This window comes from Macaca thibetana, chromosome X (assembly GCF_024542745.1).
Source record: "Macaca thibetana thibetana isolate TM-01 chromosome X, ASM2454274v1, whole genome shotgun sequence".
NCBI lineage: Eukaryota > Metazoa > Chordata > Mammalia > Primates > Cercopithecidae > Macaca > Macaca thibetana.
In genome coordinates, this window is record NC_065598.1 from 104,074,494 (window position 1) to 104,091,507 (window position 17,014).

General features: G+C 38.1%; 2 protein-coding genes across 8 annotated transcripts in view; one reads left to right on the forward strand and one right to left on the reverse strand.

Moving 5' to 3' along the window:
* The window catches only part of COL4A6 (collagen type IV alpha 6 chain), a 415,076-nt gene that overhangs the window by 279,497 nt on the left and 118,565 nt on the right, over positions 1-17,014 (reverse strand). For 2 of the 3 annotated variants that reach the window (XM_050777159.1, XM_050777162.1), the window contains exons 1-2: positions 11,695-11,964; positions 11,449-11,500 (exon numbers count right to left, since the gene is read on the reverse strand). In XM_050777159.1, the coding sequence (XP_050633116.1) occupies positions 11,449-11,500; positions 11,695-11,705 (63 nt within the window). In that variant the 5' untranslated portion in view covers positions 11,706-11,964. Of the gene's footprint in view, positions 1-11,448; positions 11,501-11,694; positions 11,965-17,014 lie in introns of those variants that run through there. The other variant, XM_050777161.1, reaches the window with a different exon arrangement.
* Positions 13,289-17,014, forward strand: part of COL4A5 (collagen type IV alpha 5 chain) — a 269,789-nt gene continuing 266,063 nt past the window's right edge. For 4 of the 5 annotated variants that reach the window (XR_007722723.1, XM_050777166.1, XM_050777167.1 and 1 more), the window contains exon 1: positions 13,378-13,702. Coding sequence is in view for 4 of the 5 variants with exons in the window: in XM_050777166.1 (XP_050633123.1) it covers positions 13,622-13,702 (81 nt within the window). In the remaining variant the exon portion in view is untranslated. The other variant, XM_050777164.1, reaches the window with a different exon arrangement.

The following is a 17,014-nucleotide window of genomic DNA, read 5'->3' on the forward strand; positions in this document are numbered from 1 at the left end:
TCACAGATGCCTGGGGTGGTGCCTTTGGGCATAGTCTTTAGTTGGGAAGCAGTTCTCTAAAGGAAATCACAAAGGTAGGGCAGCAGAGGTAGAAGTGGCTTTGGGGAAACTGGAACAAGTAAAATAAAAATTCTAACTCTTTTTCTCTTAGGACACTTGAAAAACAAATTCAACAAATAATTAAGCATTTTTTTTCCTAAATTGTCACCCAAATGGGCTCACTACCCATTTTTAGTAGAGAGGCAATCACAATGAATGAGGGGAAAATAATAACTGCAATAGTAATAATTTTACAGTTGATAATATATTTAATGATTTGTCATAAGGCCATAGTTAATAGGGGAGTTTGTGTTTGAACCTGGGAATATTTGGCTTTAAAGTTACAGCTTTTAATTTTGTAACCACTTCATAAAGAAATAGAAGGGGAAAAAATCAGGAAATGGACATCCAGAATTAAATACAGAACCCCCAGAAAGCTTGAGAATAGACACATACCTCATGGCTTGCCTACATTTGATAAATGTGGAAGGACCAGATATATGCTGCAGGAGTGAGTCCTCCATGTATAAAGGGTTTGTTAGAGTACTGGACACAAAATAAGTGGCCGGCAACAACTATAATGCCAATCACACCCCACATAGAGAGATACATGGTAGTACAGGTATTAGGTAAATGCTCTGAGGAGTTACGGAGCAAGTAAGAGCGCAGAACAGGTCTGACTCTTTCCTATCCTCCATCCACATCTCACAAAGATCTACCTCTCTCTTTCCTCTTCCCCCTCCCTGTGCTCTGACTACGGTGGCTTAGTACTTGACATAGTTCTTCCCACAGTGGGGTCTACCACAATGCTTGGCACATAGTAGTCACTAAATAAATATTAGCTGAAGGGAAGAAAAAACAGTGAGAAACAGAAGGACAAAAGGAGAGGAGACTTAAGAAAAATACTAACTTAACTTCCTAAGAGAAGAACAATATGTCCATCTGTATAGACAGGAGGAAGGCAAGGCAGAGGATGAAAAAAGCAAGAGAAGCAGGAGTGAATATGCACGTCCTGTTTAAGCCAACATCACAAGTATAACTGTGACGTAAACATCAGTTACATGAGGACAAGACAGGAGATGGAATTGGATGGGTAGGCAGGGCCAGATCAGATACCCTATGGGTGTAGGTAGCTTCCACAAATGTTAGAGTGGTGTGATCAATTTGTGTTTTAGAATAAGCTCTTTGCTTTCAGAGAGGATGGATATCAGGAAAGCCAATGAGGAGACAGTGGAAATCTGAAAACGGAACAGTTAGGTTTGCTGTAGGAAGTCCAGATAAGAGATGATAAAAAACCTAAATTAAAGAGATAGCACAGTAACTTTGCCATTTGTTGGGTTTGTGAGCTTAGATAAATCAGTTAATCTCTCTGGAATGAGAATATTTGTCCCTCACAGGATTGTCTCGAGCAGCTAACGAAATAATATATGATAAAGTGCTTTGTAAACTTGAAACACTTGAAAACATATGTTACTATTTTGGTGGTGAAACTGGTATAAAGAGATGAGGGGGACAACTGAGAAATATGGCCATTGTCTCCAGGGATGTTCAATTTTTTGGTTTCCTTGAGCCACACTGGAAGGAAAAGAATTGTCTTGGGCCACAAATAAAATACAGTAATACTAACAATAGCTAATGAGCTAAAAAAAAAATAGTAAATATATCTCGTAATGTTTTAAGAAAGTTTACCAATTTGTGTTGGGCCGCATTCAAAGCTGTCCTGGGCCATACGCGGCCCTTGGGCCACAGGTTGGACAAGTTTGTTCTAGACATACAATCTGCAAATGAGAGAGTCTTCTCTGACATCTCCCTTTCTCTCATCTTATCATACATCAGTTGTCAAAACTGGGAAATGATTTTTAATTCTCTGAGGATACTGGGGGGGGTGGAAAGATGGGAGAGGAATTTAGCACCTACCTGGTGCATGGCATGTTCACATACAGTATCCACAATAATACCTCAAGAATAGAGTATAATATCATCATCCCTTTTCTGCTGATGAGAAAATTAAACCTTGGAGGGAGAGGGTCAGAAAAAATAATTATTGGGTACTAGGCTTAGTACTGGGGTGATGAAATAATCTGTACAAACTTCTGTGACACGAGTTTACCTATGTAACAAATCTGCACATGTGACCCCTGAGCCTAAAATAAGAGTTAAAAAAAGGATTCATGGCTTCAAGAAGGTAGAGGAAAATGTGGCCCAAAGCTCCTTGGAAGCACAGAAGGAATGGAAGTTTGTAAAATTTAAAATCCAAAAGGAATTTCTAGAAATGAAAAATATATTATCTGAAATGAAAAAAAAACACACAGATGATATTAATATCAGATTAGACTCCGAAGAAGGAAAAATCAGTGAATACAAAGCTATAGACTTAGAAACTATCCAAAATGAAATATGTGCTTACCATAGAGCAATCATACTCCTGGATACCTACCCAAGAGAAATGAAAACATGTTCACATGAGGACTTGAATATTCATAGCTTTGCTCATAATAATGAGGAACTGAAAACAACCTAAACGTCTATGGACTGATGAAGAGAGAATTAACGCGTGATATATCCATTCCTTTTATTACTCAGCAATAAAAGGAATGAACTACTGATGCTTATAACAACATGGACAAATCTGAAAAGCACTATGCTGATTACATTTATATGAAATTCTAGAAAAGGCAAAACTACAATAATAGAAAGCAGATCAGTGGATGCCTAGCGTGCAGAACGAGCGGGAGGGAATTGACTGCAAAGAGTGTAAGGGAACTTTCTGGGAAATAAATGTTTTTATTACAATTGTGGAGACAGTTATAAAACTGTACACATTTGTCAAAACTCAATATATGTTGTTGGAGGAGGAATATGGATGTGGTTATAAAAGGACAGCATGAGGGATCCTTGTTGACTTCGGTATCTTGAGTGTGGCAATGGATATCCCAACCTACACCTGTGAGGACATTATATAGAACTAAATACACACATATAAATGAGTACAAGGAAAATGAAATAAGATCAGTGAATGTTATCAATGTCAGTATCTGGGTTGTGATATTATAGTATTACAACTAGGGAAAAACTGGGTAAGGGTACATAGGATCTCTCTGTACTATTTTTTACAACTGCATGTGAATCTACAATTATCTCAACAAATATTTCAATGAAACACTCACAAAGAGAAAAGAAAATTAAATCTCAGAAAGGTAAAATGAGTTACCCTAAGTCACACAGCTAGGAAGTGTCAGAGGGCAGAGGCAGCATTTATACAAAAGTCTGATTCTAGAGTGCTTTCTCTTAAACATTATATCACTGAACAGGGTTGATATTTTTCCATAAATTCAATTGTTATTGGAGTTAACATTAGTAATTTTTAAGATAGACAGGGAGAAGGCAGTTTGTTGTGAGCCATTAGGAGATGTTTACTCATGTGAAAGTCATCTATTGATCACTTATGCTCAGCCTGGCAGTATCCTGGACATCCTAAGTACAAGGTTGAAGAATGTAACATAGTCATATAAGCATAGGAATCTTACCACCACATGGACGTGCTACCAAAGAGGCCCAAAGCTCCTTGGAAGCACAGAAGGAAGAATAAATTCATTCTGAAGAGGTCTGGAACTGAACTGTTTCATAAAGAAAATTACATTTGGTCTGGGTATTAAGGATTGAGTAGGAGTTCACTAGATAGAAAAGAAAGCAGAAACAATAGAAAAGGATATTCCAGAGAGAGGGACTGCATATCCAGGAGCAAAGAGATGTGAAAGAACATAAAGTGGTTTGGGAATGGTGAGAAGTTCAGTCTGAATGAAGTGTAATATACACCATGAGTTTGGAAAGAAGGACTGGTAGGAAGAAACACACCGACGTGAGGCTAGAAAAGTAGTTGGGCCAGAAAATGAAAGCCCTTAAATGTGCCAAACCAAGTAGTATGCATTTTATCCTGGAAGAAACAAGAAACCAATAAAGGTATTAAATCAGAAGATAACATAACTGGGTTTGTTGTTAGTAAAATAACTCTGGTGGCAATGTAGAGATAAGGATGGAGTCAGGAGTTAGAAAAACCAGTTAGGAGGCCACTGATGTATGAAGTTTGAAGCCAACAGAATATGAACAAAACACCAGATTCTATAGATTTTTGGTAAAATTATCAAAACTTGGTGAGAATTTTGGAAATAATGAGAGCTGATGGCTGATTCTGTAGCTTCTTGCTGAAACTTGGTGGATGATGATGACATTTAACAAAAATAAAAAAGATCACAACTGGTTGGAGTGTCATGGGAAGGAGAAGAAAACAATTTCACCTTTAAATATACTGTATTAGGGGAAATAAAAATAATAATAGCTGGCTCTGGTTGAGTGCCTATATTAAACTCCAGGCACTGTTTTAAGTGTTTTGTATATATCAACTCATTGAGAGACAGGTACGAGGGCTTAGTAGGCAATTGGAAATATAGATTTAGAGCTCAAAAGAGATGTCTTGGCTGGGGATATAAATTTGATAATCATCACTGTATAGGAGGCATAGTTAAAACCATTGAGGCAAGAAGACAGTAAAGAATTAAGTTTTGGAAAAATCCCATCATTTTAGGACAAGAGAGTGATAAAGATTATAAATTCCATAACAGCAAAGTTCATGGCTAACTTATTCACCACTGTGTCACTAGGGCCTGGCATATCATCTGGAATATAGTTGTTGCTCAATAAATATTTGTTGAATGAATAGCATAAATAAAAAGATGAGAGAAGTATAAGGAGAACTAGTGAGGCAAGTGTGTCATAATCCCAAAAGACACAATCGTGAATGCCATAATCCCAAATGTTGAAATCCCAAAGATCAAAATCCCTAAAGTCTAAATCCCTAGGGTCTAAAATCTTTGACATTTAAAATCCTGAAAATCACAATACTGAAAGATTACAATCCCAAATGTTGAAATCCTGAAAACTGATTTCTGGGGAAGTGTGTTTTTGGTTGCAAGTGGGATAGTTGTGCCATGTTAGTTGCATCATGTGAGATGGAACTATTTCCTTGTCATTGTCTTTATTCAGAAATTAAGTATGGTTTAAGGAGATGCATAATGGGTGCCAAGTTGACAAGGGGTGGACTTGCAGACTTAATTTTAGGTGTCAATTTGACTGGATTAAGGAATACCTAGAAACCCGGTAACGTATTATTTTGGGTGTGTCTGTGAGGGTGTTTCCAAAGGAGATTCATGTATGACTCCCAGTGGACAAGCTGGGGAAGATCTGCCCTCAATGTGGGTGGGCACCATCCAATAGGCTAGGGGCTGGGAGAGAACAAATACAGAAGGCAAATTGGTCTCTCTCTGACAGCTGGGGCAGGCTTTTCTTCTGTTGCCTTGGACAGCAGAAATTTGACTCCATGAAAGTGTATTATCACAATGTTGACTTTGTGTGTAAGAATTGTGTGTGTATGTAAAAATGTGAAAACTTCCTCAGTGAATGAAGAGATGTCTTTTTGTACACCCACATTTGTGAAAGATAAAATTTCTCAAGATCTTGGCTCTTTGGATGATTGCATATATGGTGGTCACCGATGGTGGTTTTTTATCTATCTTGTCAAAAGACTTTGGTTGTTCATCAAGGTATTTCAGATGACTACGGTTATAAAGCTGAATGCACACAATTACCAACCATAGTGATATGTCTTTATACATTTTCCTTTTGACCTATTTCTTTGTGAATACAGTTCAACTACTTATAACTGTCATACACATGTGACTATCACTAGTACATACTAAGTGTTTATCTGTACAAAACTATGTATGTTATTGTTGTCCATTTTATTATGTAAAGTGACCTTTGGAGTGTTCTGTTGTGTTTTATGTTTCTCAAACAACTATCCTTTTAAAAATGTAAGTAAATATCTTTTAAATAATTTTTAAAATTACTTTTTCCAGAATATTTTTGAGATTTTGGTCTTTCAGGATTTTGACATTTAGAATTATGGGATTCGAGATTATTTATTTCAGGATTATTACCAGCTCCCTAGTGAGGTATAATGTCTTAAAAAACAAAAGGAGGTCAGGTGTGGTGGCTCATGCCTGTAATTCCAGCACTTTGGGAGGCTGAGGCAGGTGGATCACCTGAGGTCAGGAGTTCAAGACCAGCCTGGCTAACACAGAGAAACCCCATCTCTACTCAAAATACAAAAATTAGCTGGGTGAATGGTGGGCACCTGTAGTCCCAGCTACTCAAGAGGCTGAGGCAGGAGAATCACTTGAACCTGGGAGGTGGAGGTTGCAGTGAGCCAAGATTGTGCCACTGCACTCCAGCCTGGGTGACAGAGTGAGACTCCGTCTCAAACAAAAAAAACAAAAAACAAAACAAAACAAAACAAAAAACAAGGGGAAAAAGAAGTATCTGAGTGACTGGGAAATGTCAGATAACACAGTGAAGTCAGATAGAATGGGGACTGCAAATAAGCCATTGGGTTTGGTAATTAGGCAGCCATTAGAAGCTTGAAAGAGGGCTGTTTTCCTGGAGTAGACTCAGTTGAGACTGTAATAGGTTGAAGGGTAAGTGGTTGGTGATGAAGACTAGACAATACCCAGAAACTTGGGGGTAATGCAATTGAAGATGTTAGAGTTATTAAAGAAAATGATTATTTTTAAATTCACTGTTGTAATGGAGGAGAATTCAATATTGTTTATAGAAGAAAAATTGAAACCCTAGGAAAGGGATAGATTAAGAAAGTAAGAGAGTTGATAATTGCTCTTAGCTAATTTTCCCATTACCATTTTCCCTTGAGCATTTAATTCGACTTTAAAACAAGTAAAAGCCCTATGATCTGCCTCACTGGGACATTCAGGCAGATATAAAGGAACTTGATAGTTTAATATAGCCTGATGTTATCCCACGATGTTCTTTTTATGTGTGTATGTCTTGTCACCTATACAGCATAAGACAAGTCTATACTCCAAGTATATTACTGTATACTGTTTTTTCTTTTCTTTTTCTTTTTCTTTTTTTTGAGACAAGGTCTAGCTCTATTGCTCAGGCTGTAGTGCAGCGTCACAATCTCAGCTCACCTACAACCTCTAACTCCTGGGCTCAAGCCATCCTCCCACCTCAGCCTCCCAGTAGATAGGACTATAGACATGCACTGCCATGCCCAGCTAATTTTTGTAATTTTTGTAGAGACGGGGTTTCACTATGTTGCCTAGGCTGGTCTCGAACTCATGAGCTCAAGCACTCCACCTACCTTGGCCTCCCAAACTGCTGGGATTACAGGCATGAGCCACTGCACCCAGCCATACTTTTAAGATTATTCTAACAGGGAGCTATGGTGTGTGCCTATAGTCCCAGCTACTCAGGAGGCTGAGGCAGGTGGATTGCTTGAGGCTGTGGTGTGCCACAATCGCACCTGTGGTAAAATTATGAAATAATCCATATGATTCAGGCAAATAAAAACCAATATTAATAACTGAGGTCAATCAGTTTTATTCTGTTAATGAGATAATAAGGGAAACAGTATACTTTACTCCAGTCATATGACTTGATTATGAGCTTACAGAATATATGAGCATGTTTACTGAAGACTCTGAACTATGCTTAAAAATTAAAAGATTGTTGCCACTTAGAGCCAACACAATTCCCCCCATGCCTGAACAAACATTAGAAAGTGACTGCTTTTGTAAAACCAATTTTCTTGAACTAGAGGTACTTTTTAAATGCCATACATTGGCAGTCTAGTGAAACCTACACACTCATTTTTAGAATACTATTTTTTTTTTCTTTTTGAGACAGGGTTTCACTCTGCTGCCCAGGGCGGAGTACAGTGGCTATTCACAGGCACGATGATGGCGTGTCACACCCTCAAACTTCTGGTCTCAAGCAATCCTCCTGCCTCAGCCTCCTCCTAAGTAGCTGGGACTACAGGCACACACCACCGCACCCTGCTAGTTTTAGAATTATACAATGAAATACATGGGATTACAATGGAAACTGATTACATTGAAATACAATCATTAAAATACGTAATAAAACAATTTTTGATATGGTTATATATTTGCTTCCTTAGTAACACTTTAGATAATAATATCTATTATCCCCTCCTCTTTTATCTTAAAATATATTTGAATTTGACCTGTAAATAATGTAAATGTATTATCATCTATGGATTAGGTATTTACAGCCACTTGACGATTTACTTGATAATGTCCTCATACATTTCTATCAGTATCCTTAGTCATCCCAAGATATATATACATATTATATATTTATATACACACATACACACATGTATATTATATGTTGTGATTTTTCATAGCTAGCTGATATAGGATATTTGCTAGCAGGTAAAGTAGAAGAGTACTCTAAGGATTTATAGAGACACAGCCCCAGAAAATGCAAATATTCCTCTTGATCTTTAGAACAGGAAGAGATTGTCTCCGTCTCTGAACTCCCTTTACATAATATTCATATTTTGATGACTGCTATAAGACTGAAAATCACAACAGAAAGGACCTACCTGGGTATGTTACAACTTTAAAGAAAGAAGTTGATATTTCTATTAGACCTTGATTTGAGTGCAGCTAAAGGCATTTTACCTATGTTCTTTGCAGAAGGGACAATAGAAATGTTTTTTCTCCTTACCCTCCTCCCAACCCAAATAAGTATCCCCCTAGGCTTTTGACTTTAAGTATGCTTGATTGTATTAGACTTTTTCCTGACAGCTCATTTGGAGGGGGCAAAGTGTGAAGAAAACATAAGGATCTGACTATTTCGGGATATATATTTTTTCCTAGATATGTTGACTGATGGTGAGATTTGTATCTTTCTAGACTTTTCTCTAACACAATGCAAGTACATGTAGATAATAAGTTATCATTAAGCATTCTATCTTCTAAGTAACAGAATGACCACCATTGTCTGAGAAAGCAAATTCCTAGAGAGTTAGGAACTATGTTTAAATAAATCTTTGCATGCTGTGCTCAGTCTAGCACAGCCCCTTAGGTAGTTAGGAGCTTAATAGCCAAAGACAATTATGGATGTTCTGAGATCCTAGACTCTATTTTATGCAGATAAATTGTGCAAATATTTCACCTGAATGAAGATCATTACTCCTTTAAAATAAATTTAATGGAAGCTCATTCTTTAACATGGATTTTAACATTTAGTTTTCCTTTACTTTATATAGACGTGCTTTGTAAACTCGGGAAAAGGAAGAACCCAAAAGCCCCTAAATGACCCAATCTTTAAATGCTTGCCAATATTATTGGCAACTTAATTATCACAGTAAAGAGACTTTGTCATAGCAAAATGCAACATAGTTCTTGACAATCTATTTTTAATAACTATTTTCATTAATATTAGTCAAACATGGCACAGAGAATTTGAATGTTTAAAACAATCCAAAGGGTGAAAAACACAACAAACTCACGAGGATAAACTGGAATTGAGTGTAGAAGATGAGAACCAGCCCGTACAGATGAGAATCCAGTGCAAAGTGTGTAAAAGAAAAAACAAAACATCCCTTCAGAAAAATCATCTTCTGATAACTTATTCTGTGACTCTCTTTATATTTGTCATTTTCCCCAAAAGTGAAAAAAATAGCTTTACAATGTCAAATATATTGTGCATAAGTAAACAACAAGTGAAGGAAGTGGCTCTGTAGTTAAATAAGCCAAAAAATAAAGTATTCTCTGCGGAGCTCAAGGTCTATTTTAGACTTACCATGGTCAATGACACTGACATAGCAGGTAACATCATAAAACAATGAGACAGAGTCTAAAACTCATAAACCAAAGCAGTGCTTAATTTTGGAGACTCATTTCAATACTTGAAAGAATTGCAAGCATTAAAGTGGTTTTTAAAGGTATTAAGTAACAGGATGCAGTGCTTGTGAAGTCTTCAGCTATCTGGAATGATCTGTAGTGTTTTTCCCAAAAGTACACTGAATAAAATCAGCCAGAGTCTAAAAATAAATGTTTCGCTTGAGGGTATTCTGCCCAAGCATGACACTTAAAAGTGGCAAGATTCATGGATGAATTGTTAACTAATCAAGTCCTGGCATTCTCAATTAATGTAGTATTGAGCCTGAAGGTAATACATAACTAAACTTGTATATTGAAGGAATAAGATGGAGAAGTACACAGAGTTTTAGATCAATATCTTTGCTTACGAAGTCAAGAATTTACTTACATAGGAACTGATGTTGAGTTAAGGGTCACAAGATGTTGGTATTCAAGTTTTCTGGCATCATTCTCTCTTTATAAGAGAAATCACTTCACTCTGGTATTTTCTTAAAGACATCATATGCCAAGATAAAATAATCCATTTTTTCATAAACGCATTGGGTGATTTATTAGGTTGAATTAAGTATGGCTCTATAATAGTATTTAAAAATATTTAAAATATTAAAAAGTAGAGCCAATCAGTTAAAACGATCAAAACCCTCAAGATAAATATTTGGAATATATATTCATCAGTCATCTATATAGTGAATGGCTTTGGGTATCATTAAACTTTTTAAAAAAAATACAGCAGTGAAACAGTACTCAACAACTGAACAACTTCATATTCAAACTCAACAGTTTGTATTTCTGTCAGCGTAAGTAGCTAGTGAAACTGGAAAACTGCAGCATGTTTGATTATTTCGGTCACTCCATCTTTGTGAAATTATCCTAGTAATTCCACTGGAGATTTCTCTACTTTCTGGGACCCATTAAACTTTCCTTGACCAAATGTCTTCAGAAATTTCTTTATCTGCAGTCCCTAGTTGATTTGATAGATGACATCTAAACAGCCTATGAAATGTTTTCTTAGATTTTTTTTTTTTCTGTTATAACAGCTTTAACTTTTAACTTTCTGGTGATGCAGAAAACGAGTAAGAGGACACGTCAGACAGAAATTGAACATCACCTAGTGGTATCAGTTCAATTCAGGTAGTTAAAGAATCCAGATGTCACCTGGTACTGTCAAAGGACTCTAAGCATGTACTGAAGGTTCATTTCCATAGTATCTGGGGCACTTTCAAGTTCCACTCCTTGTGCTCTCCTCCCACTCTCAAACTAGTGTGCCAACTCAAGTTCCTGAAGACCAGGGAAAATTATGTTTCTTCTGCCGCGGAGATTGATGCAGAGGAAGGCATCAGATGCTAGTCATCTTAAGTCGTCTGGGGAAGAGGCTCAGAAATGTGTGCATCTTGTGTCTTCCACTTTTGTTTTCCCTACCCTTTACGAAGTTTTGGAAGATACCTTGGTCCCGAAAACACTGACTTGACACCGTGCTATTCCTCTTCAAGAATCTCATTAAGTCCCACTAGAAAGGGGAGTGGTGAGGACTCCGTCTCGCGGTGAAACTCTCTGCAACCCCCTAACATAAATACTAGAGATGGGCATGGTGAGAGGGTCAAAGGAGGGGGAGGGAAAAGGGTCGTGAGAAGAGACTCACCGCTCCTGCCAGTTCCTCCGTCAGGCACAACGTAACCAGGAGCAGCCACAACCTGAAACGGGAGGGACGGTGAGTGCTATGGGCTCTTTAGGCTTCGAGGTCATGCGGCTGCCTGTAGCCCCCCGTACCCTTTTGGATGCCTGCTCCCACTTTCTCTGCAGTGACAGAAGTACAAGTACAGTCCCGGCCTGGCAAAGTAACCCGAAGTAAGAAAGAGGAGGGGAGCTCGGGGCAGCAACAGCTCACCCAGGGTGCATGCTTGCGGCTCCTCCGGAGCTGGGTCCCGGGAGACTGCTAAGCGGCTCCGCGGCCCAGGCTCATCGGGGCTCTGCTGATGCTTAGAGGCTGTTTCCTTAGTCAGAACAGAGTAGGTGGACGAAGTAGCCCAGTTTGGAAGAAACTAAACACAGCTTCTAGATAAGAAGTGCCCCAAAGGGAAACAGGCTCAGCGGTGCCCGTTACAACTTGCAGCAGTCAGGAGACAGTTCCATGCAGCAGGAGAGGAAGGAATGGAGGGGAAAGGGGCGGGGCTGTCTGCTGTCAATCATCCCCCCTACCTTGGGCAGCCGGTAGTCTTTCTCACTTTCAGGCACCTTTCCACACAACAGCCCTAAGTATCTCCACAGCTTCACACACAACCCCTTAGAGACCTGTACGCTAACACCTAAACAACTGTGCATCATATACTTTCAACTTTACTGTTAAGTTACACATAAAGAGACATAAGCATACTATTCCCACATAGACAGATGGGCCCGAAAGTGCCCTTGCACACATGCCCAAATGCATACAACACTGATTCAAATTGACTGTACACTAGGCTCTTGGGAAGGGGAGACAGTTTCTGGAGTTGTAAATCAACTCTGAGCTAAGCAGAACCTAAGGATGAGTGGGCCCTCGTGAAGTAGATCCAAAACCTTGAAATACTCTAAAGTGGTTAATTCTAGGGAGATAGAAATGTTGTGAAGAATTCTTCATCAAATTCTTGAAGATTCTCCAAGGAGTTCGCAGAAAGTATTTTCTGATCCTTCTGTCACTTAAAAAAATCTATATATCAGAATTATCAAAGGACCATTCAAGTCTACTTTATTTGGGAGATATCGATTCAGCTGCCATCAACTCTATTTAAATATTTCCAATTAAGTGTTTGTATTAATTCTAAGAAACACTGCACTAAAGTTATTTAATTCCCTGCCCTAAATATTTCTGCAACACAACTACAATGAGTCAATACCTTTTACATTAGCTTAATATAAGAGGCATTAATTATGGCATTCAATGAAGCTAAACAAAGAGATACAGCTGTATTAGAATAACATTATACCATAGAGTCATTACCAATACCTGCTGAATGCTACCAAATCTTATATGTATATAACACACATAAAGTATTCACGCACATATACTTGTTTATTTTCTTACTTGTTTATAAGCATATACTTTATTTATTCCCAATATTTTCACATCTTCTGCTTGTATACAGAAACTCTCTGTTCTGTGAGCCGCTGGAAAGTAAAGAAGACCAGCAGCTCAGGGAGCAGCGACCAAAATTTGTTTCTAATGATTAACAATAAAAAGCACGGCCCCTCTGAGATCCATCCGCTAAAAAAAATAGTCCCAGTTTAGGTCTATTTGTAATTGGCTTTGGTGGACTGAGCCTAGAAAAGTAGTATCAAAGGAAGGTGCAAATGAACGAACAGAAAAGCTTCCCGGTTGGACTCATGGTGCTCAGTCAACTAGTCTGGAAGTTTCCCTCCCCCAAATAACTGAGCGTCACTCCCTCGCAGGTTGCTGGTGCAGTTAAAACTGTGGCGGAGTGATACTCAAATTCCCTTGTGCTGGTGAGGAGGGGGGCCGTTCAGGGGGAAGAGAGGGAGGAAAGTAGACCTGTAGGAACTGAGTGAAGAAAAAGTTTGTAAGTCTGGACAGAAGGGAAAAGTTCTCCTCAGAGACCGGCTTTGGGGAGGGGAGAGGGGAAGGAAGAGTAGCTCCTTCTTCTTCTTCTTCTTTTTTTTTCTTCCATTCTTAAAAAGCTTCTTTCTCTTCACCCAAGCCTCACTGTCCCTCTCCGGCTCTAGCTCTCTCCATATAAACCCTCAAGATTATGTCAATTGGTTAGAGCCAGCCGGGAATTTCGTGCGGGTGCTGAAGGAGCTGCGGGAGCCGGAGAAGAATGAAACTGCGTGGAGTCAGCCTGGCTGCCGGCTTGTTCTTACTGGCCCTGAGTCTTTGGGGGCAGCCTGCAGAGGCTGCGGTAAGTCCTCCCTCCCCTCCCCCGCGCCCATCACAGCTCTTTCACGCTGAAATTACCTTTTTTTTTTTTTTTTTGTGGTCCCTTTATGTTCCTTTCGGCCTTGACTAGGGAATTCAAATTTGCTTTCTCATGTTTAGGAAGAAACGTTATTTGCAACACGGGTAACTCAAGCCTTCTGAAGTGCAAGGGAGAGGTTTAAGTGCTTAAAAATAGGGCTGTTTGCTTCCCTGCAGCTAGCTGCTCTGGGGGCAAGAGCAAAGTCAGAAGTGGAGGACACTAATTAACGGCTCACTAGGCTCTGATGGGTATTTAACACTTTTCCTCCCCTCCCTCCACCCTCGGGTGTTTCCCTGACTGGCGACTAACCTTTTCACTTCTTGTACCCAGCCCACGCACTCTTTAAATTTTGTCTCTAGTTTAATACTTTGGCTCTTCGAAAATCCAGCTTCCATCAAAGTGTTTAGCGCCTCAGTGAAGTTCTTCCCCTTTGCTCTTTCCTTAAGCAACATGAACCTACCCCCACCTCAGGTCATTCAAGCCACTGACCTGCTTTTCCTTTTTGACATCCTTTTTACAAGTGAAATGCTAAGGTAACATACCAAGAAGAGTGAGGTAAAGTCTCAGGCTTCAGGTCTTTTGCGTCTTTTCTGTTGTTGTTGTTTTTTCTAAGTTATGGGTTTTTTGTTTGTTTACTTTTTTTTTAACCCACCAAGGCACCTGAACAAATTGAGAATTTGCCCATCACCTATTCAAAGGAAAATACTCCTTTTTCAAAGGAGAATCAGTGTTCCAGTTTAAAGGAAAGTGGGGGCGGATGTACATGTGAAATGGCAGCAAAAAGCTCTATTCAGTTTTAGGAATGTAGAATTCAAACCTCAGTATATCTCTTAGAAAGGTGTCTGGGTAGTCCACCCACTGTCCTATTGGGGATGAGGGACAGATGTTAAAAAATGAATGACTTTGTGAGAGAAAATGTTCTGCAGCCTGAAGCCCATCATCTTTAATTTCATATAACCTCTAAAGAATAAGTGTGTGACAAATTATTTAAATGTATTTGAGTGATTATTATGGATGGTTTTAAAAACTGTTTGAGATCATGGGTTAGGCCTCCACATGGTTGAGTGACTGTCAATTCTTTATAAGCAGCTGCTATGTTACAGCTTATCTGGGTCCACTTTTAAGTTAGCTGTCTAGCTTCCCTATAGCACTTAGCATGCCTCAAATCACATGTCCTCTTTCTATCCTTTGGAAGGTGTGTACGTAGTGTATGAAAACTAACTTTCGTATTACTCTGAGCACATCATAATTATAATAGCAGGTTTGCTGAAAAACCATGCATATCAAATATTTTTAATATGCATGCCATAATTTTCTTCCATCAAAGTAGACAAATGATTTTAAAATACTTTTTTGATGCAGAGCATCTTAATGGGGGTAAGCTTTAGCCAGTCAGTAGGGCTACAGACTTGGATAAAACTACAATTGTGCTGTTGAAAATAGTTCATTTTAAAAACATCTTCTTGTTGCCCTCTGTTTATGGCATTTGGCCCAGGGACAAATATTTTGTAGATGTTTGATGAAATATATATATATATTTTTTGATGTTACTTTTAACAAATTTGCATCAGATGACAACTATACAGGTATGTATAGCAACACTACACATCAATTTATATTAAATCAATTTGTGTTAACAATGAGATTTCTTTTTATTGACAAAACTTGAGAGCAAGCTTGTTTTCTTGGATTCTTAAACTAATGAGTATTCATGAAGTCATTACAGCTCTTTCCCTTTTCCTCCTATATAATTTTTAAAGAACATTTTATACCCCTTTTCGTATCATTAGGATATTGTGCCTCTATTAAAACTAAGGGTTTGTTTTTCCTGGTTCATACATAAATATTTTAATAGGCTCAAAAATATGAATGATATTTGCTCTCCATACTAGTGCTGGAGATATTAGTGACCATTTCCAGAGTAAAACTGGATGGTGGTAGGGCTAGTCGTTGACTGGAGTAGTCTAGTATTGGGGTTTTTATTTCAAAAGTGTTGCTATTTAAAGTGCTTTGCTCTTTTATAGATAAACGATTTCTTTATCTCTGAAATCATGCCAAATTGGTACATCACAAATATGTGGAAGATTTTTTTTTTTAGGTAGAGCATTCATTAGGTGGAATAAAGTAACTGCTATGCCAAAAGGTTAGTAATAAGAGAAGACAGTTTTAAGTTGGAAATATAATTTCTAGTGATGGAAATAACATTTTTATGTGAAGGTAATTATACCTGTACTGATTCACTGTCAGTGGGATACGCACTTAGATTTGTGGATGTGGGTAGTATGTAAAATTATGTTAGTTCTATTTTACGTAGTTAGTAAGTTGTTTTCTGTGAAGTAGATTGGATATTTTTCTTTACTTTAAACGTACTGTCTTCCTTGTGACCAGCGGCACGAATTTATCAAGGGTAGGAGTGTTGTTTGTAGCCATGAAACACTTCATCTTCTATGAAGTATATTGCTCCATAGGAAAAATTTGTCATAATCGTCATCATTATTATTATAGATAGCATAATGAGTGTTTACTATGTGCCAGGCACTGTGCTAATATGATAATACACATTATCATATTTAATCTTCAGAATGGACTTATGAGACGTATACCATTATTATCCCCACTTTACAGATGAGAAAACTACAAATTACAGACGTTGAATACATTCCCAGAAATCCAATCACGTAGGTAGTAACTTGTGAAGCTGGAAAATTTGAATCCAGGAAGTTTGACTCTAGAATCTTTGCTCTTAATGACTGTCCTATACTGCCTACTTTGTATGTGGTCTGTAGAGATTTACTGGTATGTAAAGTATTTGGATCTCCGCCACCTTTTTTGGACACAAGAGGTGAAATGGAAATGATAATGGAGGTTACATGTCTTCCTGCTGATGTTAGGAGAAGCAGCATGGTGTAATGGAAGTAGCTTTGGGCCTAGAATAAAAAGATCAGAGTTTGACCTCTGTATCTGTGTCTATATAGAGTGAGATTATTTAAAAGCAATCTAAAAGCAAATGCTGTTGAAGGTTTTATGATTTTATGTAATCACAATATGTAAACATTTCAACTTATATAACTACTATAATTTGTGACAGATGATTTGTTTTGAGGGAAGATTTGCCTTATGATTATTTAATTACCCAGTTACTGCATTAATTTTAAATACACCAAACTTTTCAGGAGCATGTCTATTGTGAAACAACTGGGTATGTGTATATGGTAACACGCTTTACTTAACATGCTTAATTTAGTTTTGTTCTTT